At 37.4% G+C, this 22,578-nt stretch overlaps 1 protein-coding gene across 3 annotated transcripts; it reads left to right on the top strand.

Annotated features, from left to right (window-relative positions):
• The first annotated feature begins 294 nt into the window (after positions 1–294).
• Positions 295–22,309, top strand: LOC105039046 (uncharacterized). Of its 3 annotated transcripts, XM_073243984.1 has the most exons (7): positions 860–984; positions 1,430–1,514; positions 3,284–3,370; positions 7,845–8,027; positions 8,144–8,230; positions 8,319–8,390; positions 19,678–22,309. In XM_073243984.1, exons 4-7 carry the CDS (start codon positions 7,884–7,886, stop codon positions 21,622–21,624), a joined length of 2,250 nt encoding a protein of 749 aa, XP_073100085.1. In that variant the 5' UTR covers positions 860–984; positions 1,430–1,514; positions 3,284–3,370; positions 7,845–7,883; the 3' UTR covers positions 21,625–22,309. The 3 variants fall into 3 exon arrangements, with proteins under 3 accessions (XP_073100084.1, XP_010913321.1, XP_073100085.1); XM_073243983.1 differs by lacking the exon at positions 1,430–1,514 and having other exon boundaries at positions 295–984; positions 7,848–8,027; XM_010915019.4 differs by lacking the exon at positions 1,430–1,514 and having other exon boundaries at positions 295–984.
• The last annotated feature ends 269 nt before the right edge of the window (positions 22,310–22,578 follow it).

The raw sequence follows: 22,578 nt of genomic DNA, 5'->3' as shown, positions 1-22,578 counted from the left end.
GACCCCTGCAAGCCATTTGGCGACTCTCATTCTAACATCCAAATCAAATCTGTCTGCCCTTCTACCAAAAAAAAAAAAAATCTGTCTGCCCGTAATTAACCACACCATGCAACCCATAAAAAAAAGGGAAAAGCTCAACACACACCCCAAAGTTTCACGCGAACGTACAGCCTCTCACCAAAAGGTGGGCCCCTACACCTCGAATCAATTAGAGGGCGTGGCCGTGTGTGTGGAATTAGAAGTTTGCTTAGCATCATCTGTAGCATCACATACTAAAGGCTACTCGCACTCGGAGGGCATCGCGTGCTAAGAAAAAATAAAAATTGTTCACAAGATACCGCTCCTTTCTTCCTCTTACCGCGGCCGATGGCCCATTTTGCCTGAAAATTCCGTGAACAAAAATAAACCCCAAAATTATCAGAGCCAAAACTTCTCTTCCTCCCATCGTCTCTCTCAAGGAACTTAACACTAGCTTTCTTTTGAGCCCCTTCGGCTTTGTATCGCCTACGACGGCTCCAAGAAATCGCCGCCCCAAACCCTAAACCCCCTTTTCCCCTCCTCCCTGCTCAAACCTAACCCTTTCCTGCTTCTCTTTCTCCTCCTTTCGGAAACCCTACCATGGAGGAAGAAAACCCCGTGCCCTCGCGCCCCGGCCCGATCAGAATTTGATAGTTTTTTCCCTTATTTCGTCATCAAGGGAGGAGCTGGCATTGGTTTGGCTGCATTCATCTTCCGTTCCTGCGATTGATTTGATTTGTTGGATCCGGTCGGAGCTGATCGATTCGAGCAATGGACAATCGGGATTCGTCTGTGGCTCCAGCAGCAGTGGCAGCGGGCAAGGACGGGTCCGCGGAGGAGGATGGGCTTTTGTCCGTCACGGCGGGTCTGGCCAAAGAGGCTGCCGTTCTTTTTCAGAGCCGGCGCTACTCTGAGTGTATCGATGTGTTGAAGCAGCTGCTGCAGAAGAAAGAAGATGATCCCAAGGTGTGAAATTTGCTCTTTTCGTTTATTTTTTGCCTTTTTTTGTTGAAGAAGGCGAAGAAAACCCTGCTATGCTGTTCGATTTTCCGTTTCTAAGGCCTTGGATCTTATCATGAACTGTTGCCTTAGAGCTTATGGATTCGCCTCGGTTGAATGCCCTTCATTATTTTCAATTTTTTTTAAAAAAAAATTCAAACTTGATTAAATTCACTTTACAAACTTGTGTGGCATGTTTTCTTGTTTGGGGAAGAGAGGTTTACATTCTGCCAGTATGTTTAGACTAATGGTTAACCATCTCAATCTTTTTCTAGTTATCTTAGGTTCATAGTCATCCATGGCAACTTCTAAAGGTTTTCCATACGTAACTTGTTGTGACAAGAAAACCTGATATATGTCAAGACGTTTAGAAAGAAACCCTAAATGTTTTCTGAATATATCTGTCATACAGAATTTTGCCTTCTCACTGAATGGAGAAGTAGAAAAAAAGAAGGCCAGGTTGAATTGACCAATGTCAGAAGTCTACAGGAGATCATGTACGATTAATTTTTTTGTGTTTTTGAGATTAGGATTGTGAATTTTTTGCCAATTACAAAGTTGAATGATGAAATGAGATAGCATTACTGATTGGAAGATCATTCTTTTTAGTTATTGTTTTAATGATGTTTGTGGTTTAGTACAGTTAGATTATTTCAGATTTTATGTAAGCGTAAATTGCGTCATAAACTATATCACAGGTTCTTCTTATGAAATACATTTTGATTAATTCCAACTTGATTCATTCACTCTTTTCTAGATGAGCACTCTTCAGTGATTTGATGGATCCAGACACACCATTGGGTTATCCTTTGACAATTTCTATCTTCTAGAATATCATGTACTTAATTATCTCAAACTGATGGCTCATGGTCATATCCAACAATCATGAGTGCATTCAAGATCTGTTCTTTGAATAATTTGATTTGCTCTGTATGGTACTTATGCTTTACTTCATCTTAAATAAGTTTTATGATGTTTATGGTTGACAATGCATAGCTGTTTCCACTTTTTCTTGCCGTATTGTCTGGTCCACTTTTTCTATGGAGAATATCTATATCAAATGTGGAAACACATCCTCCTTGCCACTTTGAAGAAACCCTTATTATAGAAACAATTTTAAAAGAACAGTAGATTTCAAGAATCACGTGGTACCACACAATTTAACCTGCTATGTTTCTCGGACCCAATATTAGCATACATCATCCCAAAAAAAAACATACACAATCTTATACATGAACTCATTGTATTTGCTCAGAAGACTTGAAATTTTTCTAACATAGTCTATTCAATGTATTCCATTATTTCAAGCACATCAGGTGCTCCATGTTCTTGTGATTGCTTTACATATGTATAATTCCATAATAATAAGTTTAGAACTTCAAATACCAATCAAATATTAGCATATCACTAACTAGGAAGCCTTATATGCATGAAACAATTAATATTGAAAAAGTTTTTGGGATGACTAATTTTGCACTATGTCGATACATTTTGTTGTATGTCAAAATGATTAGTTGTTGGACTATGGTGTGAAGCAATGTTAAGTAATCCTCAGTCAGTATCTCTGTTTCCCTTCTTGATGATACAAGGAGCATTTACCTTGGGCTCAGCACATCATATATCTGTGGTATTTTCTGGTAGGGATATAGTTTCACATTTTCCATGCGTAAGTAACTCATGATCTATATAGATGGAGGTAAAAATGGATTGATTTCATATATTTATTTGCAACCAAGGCTGATGTAACCCTTGGTTAGAGTTTTGTGGTTTGAGGATCTTGCTATATTGAACCAATGCATTAGGCTTAGGAATAAATGGGATAATACATTAGGGCCTTTGAGTCCTAAGATTTACATTATGATGTGGAAGCTAATGAGAATATTTGGATGGACCAACATACATAATGCAACAGAATTTCCCCCAGTACCACCACCACAATCATTGCCTCCCACATGTTATATGAGAGCATCATGACCATTACAGTGGCATCTTCAATCATATCAACTAATAGATAATCAAACCACATCTTGTTGAATTACCTTGAAGTTCTTGAATTATAAGAGAAGATCTTGCGAATTTCAATGGTGCAGAATGAATTTTATCATGTGGTGCTTTTTGTTATGCACTGTCATTCCATTCGGGAGACCATTATGGCATATTCTGAGTAAAATAATGGTAGTGATATTAACCTGTGAAAAGTAAAAGAATCATGGAGATTAGTATTTTCATGTCATTAGTTCTGAGTTGACTTGCTATTATTTTTCAGATTCTTCATAACATAGCTGTTGCAGAGTACTATCATGATGGTTGTCCTGACCCAAAAAAGCTACTTGATGTGTTCAAGAGAGTTAAGGTAAGGTGGACATGTCAAGCATCTATGCCTTTTTTTGCTTTTGGCTCTTTTGACTGTTCCCATAAGATACTTTCATATTCAGATAGAAAATAAAAAATCTCGGTAGACTAGATAATTTTGATTGTCTGCCTATTGCTAGTGAGATCCCTGTGTTAATTCCATAAAGATGATCTCATATAACTGAGAACTTTGTTACAATTTACTCCGGGATGGTTGTGTGCTTTATTGGGCATATAATCTTTATTTAGAATTAATACTTGGTATTTAACTGAGCTTTCTTGAAACCTCTTAGTTATCCTCTTAGTTCGACCGTAAATCTAACTCATACTATTATCTGTGTTCATCTAATGGCATCTGATAGTTGTTCCATTATTTTATTCTGTCTATTAATAAATGTTGGTAAGCTTGTTATGTTTTTGCTAGTTGAACAAGAACCAATGCTTCAATCGTCAACCTCCAGTGTTTAAGATAATTGTCTCAAACATCTCTCAGCTGTCAATAAGTTATTTATGCAATCCAGCACGTAAACCTAGGAGCATACACAACCTCTTCAGTTTTTCAATCTTATGACCTATGATATTGAATTGCATGAAAGTTTAACTTGATGAATTAAGTGCTCTTTGGCATGGCATGATGTGATATGTATTGTGCCTATGCCATATCGACATGTGGCATTGACATAGTACTGGTTGTATGCCAGTACTCGGCAAGCCACCATGCCATGTGCTATACTGGCTGTGCATCATACTTGACATACTGCTATGCCTCGTGCCAAGCACTGGCGTAGCTTAGCAGGACCTAATAAATGCTGTAGTAGTGCCAAGCTAGCATGTCATTGACACATAATACATAAATCCTTGATTTAAATACCTGTAAATTATGCATAATTCTCCTCCTTTTTGAAATAAGGATCTTCATAGTCTCATGTGGCCATTGTGTTTGATATTTGCAAGAATATGTATGAATCCACTCACTTATGTTTTGTGATGTAATGTTTTTGATCAATTTTAAAACTCAATTATGCTTTTGGTCCCCTAGCTAGAGTTCTGGTGTTAGTAGTTTCAGCTGTTCTACTATGAGTTTTGGAGTTTGGATAAAAAAAGTTACGAAAAAAGTCTAAAAAAAGGAAAATAAAAAAAAGGCAAGTTATTTCCCATCATTTGATTGTGTTTTAAGTTATTTAGGATCATAACTTATAATGGTTTGGGTGGCTTCATACTAAAGTTAATCTATAAGCAAGTCATTTCCCATCATCTGATTATTTTATCCAGATTCATAATTTATATAATTTGGATAGTGAAATCAAATTGTATTAAATCTTAATGCATTAAATATATCACATGAATGTACAAATTTCTTAAGCAAAATACCAAGTATCCTTAAATCAAGCATAAAAGGTGGGTGACACAACTGATAGTGGCCATCATCATCATTACAATATAAATGGTAATACTAATAGAAATGTTTTGTTTATTGTGCATAAAAAAATATTATTTTTGTGAAATGTATCGTATTTGGTTGTTTATAACAATATTTATGAAGTGCTATGATAGGGCCATTAGAGAGGCCTTGACTGTCAAGAATTATATTTATTATGGATCCCTCTTTTAACTCAAGAAAAAAAAGATCTATGGAAAAATTGTACTATATATAGCCTATGAACTTAATAAACAAAGAAATGACAAAATATAATGACAAACATCAAAATGAAGTCTTATATATATATATATATATAGTTGAAACTGACAAAAACCATGGAAACTAGACTGAAACTTGTCAATTTTGACTGAAACTAAGTGAAACCACCTAAACTGAGTCCTGAACTTGGGAGTTAGTTTTGGTCCGGTCTCGATCGAAACAGATTTGTAGCCAAAACTTAAAACCTTGTTTTCAATGTGATCATCTATAACGGTTAAAGAATGAAGATATTTCCTTTCTTTTTGATTGACCAAACACTTTTCTTTTCAAATTTTTGTTTTCCATTATTATATGTGATGCTGTCTTCCTCAATCCTCCAAGATGTCACCTTGAGCTTTTGTAGTTTCGTGCCCCATTCGAATGCATTTTAGTTCATTCTTGTTTGGTGGAATGATAGTTAGGAAAACCACATTTGACCTCCTAAGACTTGATAAATTAATGTGCTTGCTTTGCTTTCCCATTTGCTAATGACTGGCGCCCAACTTTTTTATGTGAAATTGTAATCTAATTAAATAAATGAGCCATGGATATTAGCTATTTATGGCACTTGCTTCAAGTTTTATGTTCGAAAGGATTAATGTTTTAAATTAGTTGTCCTAATGTTTTGACTGGAAAATTTTGTTTCTAGTGACACCTATAGTGAGATTGTGTAGCATAGCACCTTTCTGTTAGTGAATGGCACTGACACTAATAATTGACCAGAAAGTTTCTAAAGGCTCTCGTAAGCACATTGTTGCAATGCATCTGGTTGCTGGACAGAAGTTAGAAAGTCAACTATTGCTTTCTAACTAACCAAAAATCAGAAGAAACCGTTACTAGATAAAAATAATATTTGCTGTAAACTACTGCTTCAACATAGTTAGCCTGTGTAGTATTGATATTCCAATGTCCTATCAATCATTAATGCTTTTTTACCACAAGCATTTTCTATCGAAACACAAGAGCTTTAACTTGAGAGTTGACAGCAGTTCTTGTACACTGTATAACCACCATATGTTTTTATAATTAAGGGTTCTTGCAACTATTAAAATTTTATGACCAAGCTTTTATGATGACAAAAGGTACTTAGTTGACCAGAACTGCTCTGCTACCACTTTGATGTGATTTGAGCTAAAGATTTTGTGGATAGGGAAAACAGAAGCCATGCTTAATAAAGAGAGGAAAAGTTTAGATTGGGGGTAAGTTGGTAGTATGTATGAGAACTATATTGTGGGGGAATTGGAAAAGAAGTTTTTGGATTTAGAGCATATTAAATGTCAAAATTTGATGATACATTCTTAATCACAAACTTAACGCTCCATGAAGCATATAATCCACCCGACAATCATTCAAGATACAATCTGGGGACTTTTCTTGACAATAATACAACTCAAGATAAGGCTCATGAAGGAGCATTCTTAACAAACTATAACCCTCTGGTAGTCTTGTAAATCAGCTCTTTTATAAACCTAAACTTATCTATATGAATTAATTAACAAACCCAAAAAGTAAAATCTAACACCCTTTGGGCTTACATCATGTTTCCATTTGTGAAACTTTATGTGCTCTCATTAGTTATGAGTTACCGCATCTAGTAAATAATGTATTTTGTTATAATATGTGCCTTATAAATGCAATAACACACTTCAAAACTGAATGGAGAATGGTTGCACCTGATCTGATTTATATCCATTATGGTGCATCTTTTTATAACACGAATTCCTTTTACTTATTCCCCTTTCCTTTTCCAGGAAGATCGATAATACTGCTAGCAGTTCACTTACCTCTTAAGTAGCCCCAATTGAAACTCTGGCTTTTATAAACACCTGAAGGGAATATCCCAAGAGATTTTTTTTTTTCCCTAAATCATTGTTCTGTCACATGTGCTTTGCAGATTTGTATTTGTTCCACTGATCTTTGGCAAAAGTTTTTTTTCCAGTGCCATAACTTGGGAATGTGGAACAATTTTCACTGCCCAACTCTGCAAGGCACACCCAATTTGCCCTCCAGTTGTGAATGCACCCACATAGTCTTAAACAATCAATGCTCAGTACTCAATACTTACACTTAAGCAATCTCTTCTCTTAAGAATTCCTATGTTACATGCAGAAGCACTTTTACCTTCTGCATTTGAAGCTGAAGTTCAGCCTGTGGCTCACTGGTTCTAAAATATGCTCAGCTTTAGTGCATGCTTGGTATTGCTTAAGAAAAGTACTTTCATGACTTTTAAAGCAAAAGGCACTTTGCTAAAAAATTAAGTGTTTGGTAATGTTGTCTGAAAAGTGCTTCTACAAGAAGAGAAAGTCGGAAAAGTGCTTCTAGGAGAAGCTAGATAACCTAACTTCTTTCTTCTTTTCTCAAAAAGCAGAAACAACACCAAAGTCACCCTTAATATACTGAACATAGTAATTTCTTTAGATTGTTCTGTATACAAGCGCGCTTCCCCCAGTGCAACAGAAGTTACAAAAGGTTACATTTGGAGATAAATTCTCATCATCTTTGTCATGAAATGTGGATGTTGCTTTTGCAATATTGGTATATACTATTAATAGTTTGGGGAAGCTGTATATAATTTGTATTATTGGAAATCACTTCAGTTTGCTGATGTTTGGAGTTTCGGAGCTTAATTTATTTTTCTTTTGGCTTCAATCTGTTGGTCTCTTCAAATTTGAAGGTTTTGTAGATAGTTTGTAGTAATTGCATCAACATTACTTTTGTTTGACCTTTCCTGCCATTTTTTGATGGTTGGCCCTGTTTTGCATGGGACTTTTGGACCAATTTGTTGATGTTGATATAGAAGAGAAGTGAAGACCTAGCTCATAAATCTGGAGAACAGATGGAAGCTGCTAACAGCCTTGGTAGCAATGTTACGTCAGGATCTAGAGGGAGTAGTGGTTCCCTGTATCAGTTGTCTGCTACAAATGCTGGTGGCATTGCTTATGTAGATGAGTTTGACACTTCCATCATCACATTCAACACTGTACGCTATCTATATGCCATTTTCATTTCTTTCTTTATTTTCAAGTTTGTGCTTGAAGAGCACTGATATTGTTATTGGTATTGACAGTTTTCTTACTCTATTTGTTGTGTAAACAGGCAGTTATCCTTTATAATCTTCATAATTATGCAAATGCATTATCGGTTCTAGAACCGTTATATCAAAATTTAGAACCCATAGATGAGGTATATCAGATTTCAATAATTACTCATTAATTAAGAAAGCCTAAGCTCTGTTGCTTTCTTTTCTTATATGTCATTTGCACTTTTGCAGTCAACAGCTCTTAGTGTGTGCCTTCTCTTACTGGATATTTCATTGTCTTCCCAAGACGCATCAAAAGCTGCTGTAAGTTCACATGCCAACATGTTATGCTTCCTTGCCTCTTCGGAGCTAGTGTGCAGCCCCATAGTGATACTATAGTATTCCTAGCTTTGCATCCCAAATTGATGCTAAAGATTTACTCTTTACATCATATCATCAATCCTCTCCAATTTATAGTCTCTTATTAATTTTACCTCGCCATTTGTTCTTATTTAGTCCAGTTATCTGTGATAAATCTAACTTCGAATTACTTTAAGTTTCCATTGAAATATTTTTGGTCTTTCTTATTTTCCTGAATTTGAACTTGAATCATTAGCATGCCTGATGCAAAACAACCTATGAATTAATGCTTTCTTACTGAAATTAATGTAGAATTTTATGGGAGACAAGGAGATTGTATTCAGAATAGCAGGAGCTTAAATGTATATTTGCTATAAAATCTGTAATCAGACCTGAATCTTGTATAATACTGGAGTAGACAAAAACCTTTTTCTTTTTCATTTTTATCTAGAAAACTAGGTGATGGATAATTAGAGATCAGTGTGGGTGACGTGATTCTGAGAAATGATTGGGTGTGAAACATCAAGGTTTTGGTTTCTGGAAATTCAGACATGGCTACGGATAAAATATGGAGGTTGGACAGAAGAAAAACCATTTTTTGGAAGGTGGTTTAGAGATTGTATGGTTTTCAATATCATTAGAAAAGTTAAGGCTAGGCATATGAGGAAAAAGATGAAGGGAAAATGAGGACTGCAAATGGATTAGGCTTTACTTGAGTTCCAATATGAAAACTGAGATCTGACATGATAAGACCTGATTGGATCCAACCCACATTAAGTATACATTGGTTGGATCTAAATCTAAACCCCACATTTAATTGTGTTTGAACTTGGATCTTGATCCAATGCTGACCTGATCTAATCCCAATTAATATATGGACCAAAATGCATTAGGTAACTCCACGAACCAAATAGACTTGAGAATATCTGACCCAATCCATTTACTTAAGCATCTATAAATAAAAACGAAATACATAATTAGGTAGTCAGTTTTTCTCAATGCAGAGAGTAGAACTAAGTTTGCCATGACCCAAAATGGTCCAATGGATTTTCTTAAGATAATTAACTATAATTTATATATATTTAAAATTTTTTAAGTGCCTACAGATAAGAATTTTGTAGAATCTAACTTTTTTTTTTTTGTGATATTGAGAAGACACTAAATTCTGAAAATACCTTTAGTTGGAATTAATCTGACCTGATCTGAAAACAAGGGGATGGAATTGGATCTAGACCAACACAACTCACTCTCCTTGTTGGATATAAAAATAGAACTGTAAATCTGACCTGGCCCAACCTAGTTAATAGGTGGTTAGGGTTGGATAAATAGATTTTAGACCCAAATTTTAAGTGAAGTTGGACTTGGATCAAGCAAATCCTCAACCCAATCGGACCCACTTGCAGTCCTAGGAAGAAGAAACATATGTTGTCAAATTTTCACAGCCAAAATATCCAGGCATTGCAATCAAGGCTGAAAGAGAGACACTCTTGAAGCATGAACTCACACCATGGAAGCGAAGAAATGTATCTTGATCAGGGTTTGTCGTATCGGCCCGAACCGGCCGATATGGGGCAAACCGAGCCGGACTGGCAACTAGCCAGTTCGGTTTGGGCCTTTTTTTCGAAAAATAAGAGGTGCTGGACCGAATCGGTCGGTTCGGTCCGGTATACTGCAAGAACCGCCCAGTTCCTGCCTAAACCGCTTGAACCGAGTGGTTCAAGCCTACCGACTGTGGCATGTGGGGAGGTGTGGGGGTGGGGCCATTATGTTGGGAGGGAAACTTTAGCTTCCCTTTCCTACCTCCTGAGACCTTTGGCTTTCGAGCTAGAGGCTCGGTTCATCATGGAAACGAGAGGAAAAAAAAATTTGCGGAGCTTGTGGATGCGAGAAATTTTATCATAATCCTGTTGAGAAGGTGACAAAGAACGACCGAGAGCAAGATAATCTACCATTTTCTCGCTTAATTTTTTTTTAATTGTTTGACCGAAAAGCAGCAATAAGTACAAAATTAAGAAGAAATCATGTCAAAATTTGTGATTTGGATATGATTTCATTATATATTGTAGTTCTTTGGATGATCTACGTGATGACGTGAAAATTATTAATTTTCATTAATTAATTTTTTTAATTTTTTTTTAATATATTTTCGAAAAAAATTAAAAAAATAAATTTGAAAAAATAACTGTAAAATCATATTATTAAAATGTTGTGCTTTGTTAATCTTGTAGAGATGAGTAAGAAGAAAGATACAGAGCGTGACATTGGCTGGGAGCATGGCGAGATGCTTTCGGCTTGGCACCATTGGAGATACAAATGGTGCAACACAGAGTTCAAAGGGAGAGGGGTGACTAGACTGAAGCAGCATTGGACTGGTGGTTACGGCGATGTGTTCCTGTGTCGGAAATGTCCACAGGAGGTACGTCAGTTGATGAAGCACTTTGTTGATTTCTAAATCATCAAAGAAAAAGGCAAAGCAGAAAAGGATAGAGGTGGATCATCGAGCCGTAGAGTCACCTTCCTATCACTCTAGTCAGAGGAGGCTTATAATTCAGATGATGAGGCACAAATTGAGGCTGCTATTCAGACGAGTCTAGATGATTAGTACCTGTTGGAGGAGATGGTCAGATATAGGGAGCGATATGGACCATCATGCTATGAATCAGAATTTGGCTCTACAACTGCTGGGGGGATCAGAGTTCAGGAGGACCACCTCAGTCAGAGAGACCGACAGTAGAGGCAGGCACGGTATTTCATCTATGTTGGAGGTTTTTGGCAGTAGGAGGAGATCTTCTAAAGACATGCCAGCAGGAGCCACCATTCATAATTTGGATCCACAGATTTTTTTCAATAAGGATTCAAAACAGTAGAGGATTGGCAACATGTTGAAGAAGGATAAGATGGATATGTGGCGAGCTATTAGATCATGATTTTATTTCAAGCACATTTCAGTACATGCAGCAAACAATACTTACTATCGGTCTGCCATTTCAGCTATACAGACTGTCGGTCTGAGTGTGGATCCCATAGCACTTAAGGATATCTATAGTCAGCTTCTTTACAGTAACAAGGAGCTACAGAGATGGATTGCTTCTTATAAGAATAAATGGCCTACATACGGACTGACAGTGATGTGTGATGGTTGGACTGATCCTACCGGATAGAGCATTATCAATTTCTTAACATATTATGATAGAAAAATATTTTTTCACAAGTCAATTGATGCTTCAGATAAGATATACGATGCCGCATACATCCTTGAACCGACGGAGATGATTGACTTAGTAGGAGAGCAGAATGTCGTACAGATCATCACAAATAATGGACCATAATATAAGACCGTCGGAGAGTTACTGATGGAGCGGCGATCGTATATTTATTGGATCCCATGTGCTGCATATTGTATTGATCTCATATTGATGGATATTGAAAAGCTTCGTAGAGTGCAGTAGATAGTAGATATGTTTCAAACTATTATTAGATTCATCTACAATCATATATGGGTCCTATCATTGATGCGGATATATACTGGGGGAAGATCTTGAGATCGGGTGTCATTAGGTTTGCTACGAACTGCATAGCACTTGATAGCCTTCTAGAAAAGAAAGCAGCTTTACGTTAGATGTTTGTCAGTACTGAGTGGTAGGAGAGCAGATATGCGAGGGCTGGCACTGAGGGAAGTCAAGTAGAAAATTTGGTGACGAGTCAGTCATTCTGACAACGGACTGATAAGATAGTGAAAGTTATCAAGTCAATATACGAGGTGCTTCGCGTCATGGATAGCGAGAAATATCCTCAGAGGGCTTTTTATATCATATGATGGAGAGGACAAAGAAACAGATCAGTGAGATAGATCCGAAACATGTCCAAGAATACATCAACATCATCGAGCGCCGCTGGGACTATCAGATGAGAATGGATTTGCATCTAACCGGTAAGCATGAATGAAAAATTTCATTAAAAATTTTTCAGCTTTTGTACTTGTGTAAGTTAATTATTTGTGAATTTATCTGTAGCTTACTATTTGAATATGAGGTTTCAGTATATCACACGTGGGCTAGATATGGATAGCTAACTTTTCACTGCTCTCCGTAATGTGATATATAAGATGATGTCCGATCCGAAAATCGTATCTATGTGCCTGCAAGAGGTATGTTAGGTTACCTAATGTGTGAGCATTTAGCTGAATTCGGTCCATAATCAATAACATATTTGTTAATTTAAGAAATATATTTTTCACAGACAAAACAATTTAGAGAGAGGATGGACAGCTTTGGAGTTGTATCGACTGTCATAAACAAAAAGAAAATGAATTCAAGTAAATTACATATCAATAATAAGAAGACTTTATTGACGTTACATACCTAGAGATACCATAAAATCTGATATGTAATTTTGCATAATATTTTTGCAGCTGAATGGTGGATTCATTTTGGACAGTCCGTAGATAATTTGAAAGCTGTGACGATCTGTATTCTTTTTCAGACAGTCTCTTCTAGTGGCTGAGTGCAATTGGTCGACTTTCATCCTTATCTACAGCAAATAGAGAAATCGTTCAACACAAGCGCCTCAACGATCTTGTATATGTTCACTGTAATTTGAAGTTGAGGGTAAAATATATCTAGGAGGACGTGCACCTGAACTATGCAGATCCGACATTAGGTGATTATGATGATGAGGACGACAATCCGATGATCGAATGGCTTGCAGGACAATAGCAGGAACTAGAGCTTGATGAGTCAGGATCCCCTCTATGACCAGCCAGTGTGGTAGATAGGGAGATTAGGGTAGATCCAGGACAATGGGCAGAAAAAAATATTCTACATAAGATTTCAGTTGATTAGCCACAGCCTGAGGGGTCATAGGGGGTCATTCATCACATGACTCGATGTCTAAGACATCCTCGCAGATGTTTGAGCAAGAAATGTTTAGACGAGGTCGATCAGCAACAAGACATCTATCCTCTCAAGTACAGAAAATTCAGTCACAGAGGGGCACAAGGGGAGGAAAAGGAAAGACAGTTGCACGTGCACCACTCTCGAGACTACAGGAGCTGTCTAACTCAGATTCGGAGACCAAAAAGGATAATGATAGTACTGGTAGTCATGGATCTGATGATTAGGGAGGGAGGGACTGGAGGACAGAAGATCATTGTTTATGAGACACAATCACAGGGTGGTATTGATTCATCGATGAGTTTCAGTTTATACATACCACACAAGATAGGGAACACGATGGACGAGTCGGTAGAGATCGTGGGGAGCCGATTACATATAAACGACGGGCTCCTAGAGGTCATTCAGCACACGATGTAGCTGCAGACGATCTTGCACATGGAGTAGGATCCATTGATATATCTGGATCATCTTCGCATTATGGATCCTATTACCCGCAGCCACCTTATGATCCATATGGATATGGTCCGTCCGAGATATCATCTTCCAGTGATTACTACTCTATGCAGTCTGGAGCATCTTACGGATCAGATTTTACTATTGGCATATTTGGATGGACTTCTCCACAGTCATACCATCATCTCGAGGATATCTCTCAAAGTCAGAGTTTGAGTGAGAGTTTTGAGATGTCTTGTAATCCAGAGAGGATGCCTTATGAGATGAATATTCAGAATTACAGTGCTATTTGGTTAGAGGGATGGACTGATGTTTCTCCAGACAATGCTGGTGATTCAGATATCTACGAGCGTCACAGACACTCGACGAGATATTAGATGCAGAGCAGATCTTGAGATTACTATATTATTCTTTGTGCTTTATACTTTAAAAGTTTAGATACATTTTAATGCACATTTATACATTTTTTTTTTTAATTTTAGGATGATAGAGTTGTAATATAATATAAATAAATATGTATTTGGATCAAGATTCCCTATACCAGTACCAAACTCAAAAATTGAATCCAAATATATAAATAAATATGTAATATAATGTAATTTTGGGATGATAATCATGATATTAACTTGAAAATAAAAAAAAAAAAACAAAACAAAAAAAAATTGTATCAGTACTGAACCGGTACGTCGGAGTATACCGTATGTCGGTATGGTATGGTAGGTACCGGTACCATACCATACCAGTTCAGCGTCGGTATGGGTACTGGTACCAGTACAGCAATCCTTGATCTTGATATCCTTGATCTTGATTTTATTCAAGTCCATATTATGATGCCGGTTCATCTCCTATATCAGCCCATATTGGTTGCTTGTGGCTGTAGATATTTGAACGTGTAAAGAAAAGAACGTTTTCTCTTAGGGAGACAGGTTAGGTTAACCAAAAGAGGATGCAAATTACGGCTTGCATATAGGAAAAGAAAGTAACCAACTTTCTCAAGGAAACAAGTAAAGGCTTCCATGAGAAAAGAGGAAAGAGTTCTCCTTTTCTATTAAGACAGAATGGGCTTCTAGGCCATGTGGCTGTTGGTTGGGTGGAGATTGTTCCACAACTCCAATTTTGCTTTCTATATTATTTTTCTAGGCTATTTCCATCTTAGTGAAACCTTCGAGGATTATCCCCGTATGATGATCTCAAATTGTATCACTAGGTATGCCTATGTATGGGCTATGCAGCATCATCATTTTCACTGTAGGTCCCATCTACCCCAAAACTATAACTGAGAATGGACAAAAACTAGAATGAAAATATTTGTGATGAAAATTGTATAGGTAGAAACAAGGCATGTGGGATGAAATTATTCTCCCATTTGGTTCTATTGAATAAGGATGAAGAGACAATGGAAGGTGTGTTAAATAAGATGGAGACAGTGCACAGGTAAAGGTGTATGTCTGGAGAACCTAGAAGACATAACTTTGTCATTATAAATTGGATTATTGGGTGTTATGAGGTACAACATTTGCATAAAATATGTTTATTTCTCGTATTTAAAACAACAGCAATGCTATAATAGCAACCGTATGTTAAGACCGCCTTTGTGAAATAGGTTTACCTCACGCAAAAGTTCGACCTTGAGAGGGGGCTCACCATTTTGGTATGGGGCTCTTGACCCCCAAAACTCAATTACTTGAGTGCTGACCCTGCTTCTTAAGGGTTCTGTTGGGGATGTTTGTTGTTTTTATGTTATCATTCTTAAAATGGTTGATCAAATGAAGATCGGAATCTGGAGTTTTGTCCAATCATAGAAGGCAAGGCATATTGGTACATGATATATGGAGGCTGTAAGACCTGCTTTACCATATATAGTTTGGAACTTTGGGTGGTGAAGATTCTCCTTAAGATGATTTTTGCAGGATGACAATGTCGTGGCGAATGTGGTAAAATGTAAAAATGGGTAACGATAAGCATCCAAGGCATCTTATCTTCGGTTTACCATCAATGGACTTTCGGTTGAGAAATCTGGGTAGGCCCAATCAGCATTTTTATGAGTGATTATTATCAAAGACATTCGGGTTGATACATAGGCATTAGGGAAAACCTATCAACTTGAAACTGATCTATTTATTAAACAGGTCAAAATCCATAACTGTTCCCAACTTGTTTAGTAAAACAAGTAACCCAGCCTAACACATGTAGGCCATCTGATAAATAGGTTGGAATGGGTCAGGCCTGCGATAACAAGTTAAACAGGTTAAGCAGGTCTTGAATGATTTAAACAGGTTGTAAATGAGTGTGTTGTGGCCTTGTCAACATGATCCAAGGATTAAACAATTGGAACAGGTTAGATAAGTTAGGACTCTAAACTTGAACCCGATCCATTTAATAAATGGATTAAGGAAGATCAACCTGCTTATGTCTAAAACCTGCTTATGCCAATTTGTAATGCACTTATCTCGGGTCAGTGGGTCCAGTCATAAATTGTCACCCCTCAATTGAGGATAAATATATGAGAACTAACTTGAGATGGTTCAGATCTATGTAATGTAGGTCGTGAACAACCATGATGAGTGAGTATGGCACTTGTAAATCACCGGTACATGTTAATGTGTTAGAATAATGGGAATCATGACGCCACATATTTAATAAATTATCTCTTTTTTGATTAAGATACAGCATGTGGATTTGTTGATGATAAGAGAACTAACTTCATTGGACGAAGGTCATGCATATAATTGTTCAACTATTTACTGAAGGATAGATTTGTTTGGTGCATTTAAGACTGTTGGTGATCAGAATTGCTTGTATATCTTTCATGTTACAAGAGGCTCTATATATAGAGCAATAAAGGTGTAGGTACAATGAATCTAATGATATATTTTCTAAACAGGATTTGATATATTTTCTGTTTAGGATTATACAGATTTCTCGAATCAATTACAATAGGAAACAAAATAATGACAAATATCTCATACTCTAGATATGGAAATACATAAATTAAAATTTCTGATTTGTAGACACTAATCAAGGGATATAGGGATATCAATCAATACTCCCCCTCAAGCTGGTGCGTATATCTCATGTGCATCAAGCTTGTTACATATGTATGTTATCGTTGGATCCCGAAGTGATTTGGTGAAAATATCTGCTAGTTGATCGTTAGAATTCACAAACGAGATAGTGATTTCTTCAGAGATGATTTTTTCTTGGATGAAATGGCAGTCAATCTCTATATGTTTAGTCCGCTCATGGAAGACTGGATTGGAAACAATGTGCAAGGCTGCTTGATTATCACAAATGAATTTCAGAGTCTACCTTGCAAAATTTTAATTTTTGAAGCAGTTGTCTCAACCATACAAGTTCACATGTAGTAAGGGCCATAGCTCGATATTCTGCTTCTGCACTTGATCTGATAACCACATTCTATTTTTTGCTTTTTCATGAGATGAGATTGCCCCCAATAAGAACATAGTACCCAGAAGTCGATCTTCTATCACTAGGGGATCCTGCCTAATCTGCATTTATATATGCAACAATGTCTCTATGGCCTTTATTTTCATAAATCAACTTTCTTCTGGTAGAACTCTTAATATATCTCAAGATCCAAACCACTGCATCCCAATGACTGTCACAAGGAGAGTTAAGAAACTGACTTACAACACTAACAGCGAAGGATATGTCTGGTCTGGTCATGGTGAGATAATTTAATTTTTCTATTAGTCTCCGATATTTGTCTGGGTCTGAATAGGGCTCCCCCTGATCTGGTAGAAGTTTCACGTTTGGATCCATAGGAGTATCGATTGGTTTACAATTTAGCATCCCAGTCTCTTCTAGAATGTCAAGGGCATACTTTCTTCGAGAGATGACGATGCTTGTTTTTGATTGGGCTACTTCAATCCCAAGGAAGTACCGCAACCAACCCAGGTCCTTAGTTTGGAAGTGTTGAAACAAGTGCTATTTTAGACCTTTGATACCGTCATGATCATCATCTGTAATGACAATATCATCCACGTAGACCACAAGGTAGATGCATAGATTAGAGGACGGATGTTTATAAAATACAGAGTGATCTGCCTCACTACGGACCATGCCAAATTGCTGTATTACTTTACTAGATCTTCCAAACCATATTCGGAGAGACTGCTTAAGGACATATAGTGATTTGTGTAACCTGCAAATCAGACTCGTCTCCTCTTTAGCAACAAATCTAGGTGGTTGTTCTATATAAATTTTCTCCAACAAGGCACCATGTAGAAAGACATTTTTGATGTCCAGCTGATATAGAGGCCCATGGTTCATGGCAGCTATTGATAAGAAGAGCCGGACAGACGCCATCTTAGCAATAGGGGAGATTGTGTCTCCATAATTAAGACCAAAAATCTAAGTATAGCCTTTAGCCACAAGACGTGTTTTCAAACGATCCACCTGCCCATCAGGGCTCACTTTGATAGTAAAAATCTATCGACAACCAACTGTAGATTTTCTAAGAGGGGAAGGAACAAGAGTCCATGTGTTATTGGATTTCAAGGCTGCCATCTCATCAATCATTGCATGACACCATTCTGGATGGGAAAGTACTTCCCGGACAGTTTTAAGAGTAGAAACGAAAGACAAGGCAGAAACAAAGGCATAATGGGATGAAGATAAATGATGATAGCTCAAGAAATTATAAATAGGATAAGGATTACGAGTAGAGCATATATCTTTTTGGAGAACTACAGGCCAGTCAGTGGAATGCTCAGGTATAGATTTGTTTGGTGCACTTAAGACTGTTGATAATCAAATTGCTTGTATATCTTTTATGTTACAAGAGGCTCTATATATAGAGCAATAAAAGTCTAGGTACAATGAACTTATTGATCTCTTAATGATATATTTCCTAAACAGAATTTGATATATTTTTTGTTTAGGATTATACAGATTTTTCGAATCAATTACAATAGGAAACAAAACAATGACAAATATCTCCTACTCTAGATACGGAAATACATAAATTAAAATTCCTGATTTGTAGACACAAATCAAGAGATATAGGAATATCAATCAACAGGTGCACTCAAAATTTGTATAGAGCCTGAGGATAGTTTTTCTTAACATTACTTTTTTCCATAATTTTTCTTATATTGAGGGCAATTTATTTAATATAATTGATCTTGATATTGTCTAGGATAAATTTAATTAGAAAGTCTAGTAGCTGATTTGTTTTGGATTGAGAAGGCCTCAAGTTGGTCATAACAATTTTTGAGAGTTCCATGTTGCTTGATGCAAGTTTGTTCCCTTCAATTCTTTTTTGAAGTCTTGCGGTGCACTTTCTATACCTTGACTCTTTCCAGTGTGTGGTACCTAGTCTCCCACATGAATTTCCATCGACATTGTCAATGTGAACACTTGTACATTTTTTCTAATACATCAAGTAGCAAATGTGTTGATGCAGCCATTTGTAGACTAGAGCTGGATTTGGGTTTTTATAATTTCAGATCTATACCTGAAACTATTTTGACTGCAACTCAAGGCATAAGAGCTTCCAATGATTGAGAAAACATAAGAGTAAAGGGAGGAAATGAAAGTGGAGAGGAGAAGAGAAAAAACTGTGGATTTCAAGAGAAAGAGGAAAAAAAATGAACCATGATACTCCAGAGAAGGCAACTTCAATCTATTCATTTATCAGAAGGTGTTGTTCATACAATGAAGAATGGTTATTGTTCATGGTCTTGTAGCATGAACAGTACTCAAAAAAAATCACTGGCTGATGTGATACTTTAAGCCATCGGGAAATTTGTATTACTGATAACAGTGATCAAACATGATCTGTTGACAAGTGCTTTGATGTTTGCTTCTCTGTTTAATTTTTCAATATGCCAGATTGTCTTATGTTCTTTGCCTTGATATTTTTATATCTGGATTTGTAGGATGTAATTCGATATCTGGAAAAATCCTTTGGTGTTAGCTCTTTCTCAAACCAATGTGATAATGGAAGCCTGCAGCATCAACCTTTGAACCAATTTAAAGCTGCTGGAACAAGTAATATTGCTGCATCAGATGCTTCTAGTTCAGATTCAAGTGCCAGTGCAAATGCTGCTGAGAACTCTCTGGTGGGAAATTTATCTGATGAAGCATTAGAGTATGAAACCTTGTACTCAACATTGGATGGTGGAAATCAGAACTTGGGTAGGCCAACCTCGAATGATCACTCAAAAACCTCAGCTGATTGGGCTGCTACTGCCACTGATCTAAAACTGAAAATGCATATTTACAAGGTCCGACTTCTGCTCCTTACTAGGAACCTGAAGAGTGCAAAACGTGAGCTTAAGCTTGCCATGAACATGGTACGTGGTAAAGATTCATCTACAGAGCTCCTCCTGAAGTCTCAGTTAGAGTATGCTCGTGGCAACCATCGCAAGGCTATAAAACTTTTGGATACAATTAGTAACCGAACAGAACCAGTAATGCTTAGCATGTATAACAATAATATTGGGTGCATACTTCACCAGCAAATGTCGCACCACACATCAAACTGGTTCTTTAACAAGGCACTGAGGCACAGCTTGTTGCTTCAATCAGAGAAGCCTTTGAAGCTTGCTGCTTTTTCACAGGACAAATCCTGTCTCATTGCATACAACTGTGGGCTTCAGCATTTAGCGTGTGGAAAGCCATTGGCTGCAGCTCGCTGTTTTCATCAAGCCATTCCAGTCTTTAGCAACCGACCACTCTTCTGGCTCCGTTTTGCTGAATGCTGTCTCCTGGCACTAGAGAAGGGGTTGCTAAGTGCTTCTTCAAGTGGTGAAAATATTGAAGTTCATGTTGCTGGTTCAGGCAAATGGCGGCAACTAGTTGTCAACTATGTGAACTCAAGATTTAGCAATTCAGATTCTACAACAGGAGATGTTGTGACCAATGGCGACGATCAGATCTTGATCTCACTTCCATTTGCTCGGCATTGTCTTCTCAATGCTCAGCTGTTATTAGATACTTTGGATTGGAAAATGACGGAACTTGATGCCTCAGCCTTGGCATTGGAAGTGGCTGATCCTAACCTGGGAGCATCTATAAACCTTAAGAATTCAAACCAGAAGAATTTGCCGAGCGGGGACTCAAAAGCATTGAATTCAACATCAGCATCCACTGCAGTCAGTTTAAATTGTGATCCTAAAGAAACTAAGGGTGGTACCAGCTCGAGTACCACCTTACAGATCTCAGTTGCTAGATATGAGGACGTGTGCAGAAAAGAAAACCACAGAATAAGGCAAGCTGTTTTAGGAGACCTTGCATATGTTGGATTGTGCTTAGAAGATCCTTTGAAAGCATTGGTTGCTGCAAAGTCCCTCCAGCATCTGCCAGACTGTTCTAAAATGCATCTCTTTCTTGGTCATGTATATGCCGCTGAAGCACTCTGTTGCCTGAACCGACCTAAAGAAGCTGCGGAGCAGTTATTAGTCTATATAGCAGATGGACAAAATGTCGAGTTGCCATACACTAATGAAGACAGAGAGAAGTGGAGTAATGAGAAAGCTGCTGATTATGAGGAGTCAAATGGCTCTCTTACTGCCAAAACAACTGTGGAAGGGACCAAAACAACTGTGGAAGGGTCCCGAGATATTATGGGGTTCCTGAAGCCTGATGAGGCTCGTGGGGCCCTGTATGTGAACCTTGCCGCCATGTCTGCAATCCAGGGTGATCTTGGGCAGGCAAGCCACTTTGCAAAGCAAGGTCTCTCTTCCCTGCCCAACAGTCCAAGAGTATTGCTTGCAGTAGTATATGTGGATCTTCTGCAGGGGAAAACACAAGAGGCTCTTGCTAAGTTGAGAAAGTGTAGGAGGGTAAGGTTCCTTTGTAGTAATGTGAAAATGAGCAGCTGAGATGGTTCATGCTTTAATTGATGGGTGTTCCCGACGGGTATTCAGCAAGAGAATTTTAGAGTTACTTGTACCATACAAAGGATAGGCCTTACAATAAGCATTTTTCCCCAAATTTAAGGCCTGGCGGTGTGGCACATCGTTTTAATCTGCTGACCACCTTTTGCGTTCAAGTTGGAGTCAGATTCAAGGAAAAAGAGTCAGCACAGTTGATAAGAAAATTCATTCATCAAGGAAAGCAAATGCAAAGCCTTCACGATCAAAGCATTCTCAGTTTTCTTGCTTTTTTTTTTTTTGGCGATGTAATGTGGGTCCTGACATGTGGATGGTGGTAAAGTTAAGGGATTGTGATCCTTGACCATCAAGCATGCTGTCATTTTGTCCATGCAGCCTTAGGAACACGTTTACTTTCATCCATATTGTCAGAACCGAGGACTGAGACTTTCTAAGCTTAATTTGTTAATTTGGCTTTGGCATTAAGGAGGCTGTCGAGGAAGATGTCTTCATGGTGCCTTAGGTTGCTTGTAGACGTTGTGTAACCAGCATCATCATATTGAAACAGGCTGCTGGGACTTCCAAATAATCAGTTCAGCATCCGAAGTCAAGAATGTTGGGTGGGTTGTATTTTGATAATGCAAATTGTTATCCAGGAAAGAATCATTTATTTCCAGTGATAATTTTGATCATATATAGGTGTGAATACCAGTGCCATATTTTTTAACCATAGGGTGGTGACAGTTCCTCATGCAAAAGCTTTGAAGTTTGAAGAGACCTTGCATACGGGGCATTATACTCTCGTGGCTTTTTGGGTTCGTGAAATTTTTTTTTTTATATATAATATTATTTTGAATATATGATGTTTGAAAATATAATTTTGATATATGTAATTAATTATAAAAAAATTTATGGTTCATGTTTAGTTGAATATTTATTTTTTTAAAAAATAAAATATTTATT

This window comes from Elaeis guineensis, chromosome 1 (genome assembly GCF_000442705.2).
Source record: "Elaeis guineensis isolate ETL-2024a chromosome 1, EG11, whole genome shotgun sequence".
Lineage (NCBI taxonomy): Eukaryota > Viridiplantae > Streptophyta > Magnoliopsida > Arecales > Arecaceae > Elaeis > Elaeis guineensis.
Note: the sequence above shows the minus strand (reverse complement) of the source record. Positions and strands in the feature narration are given on the sequence as shown.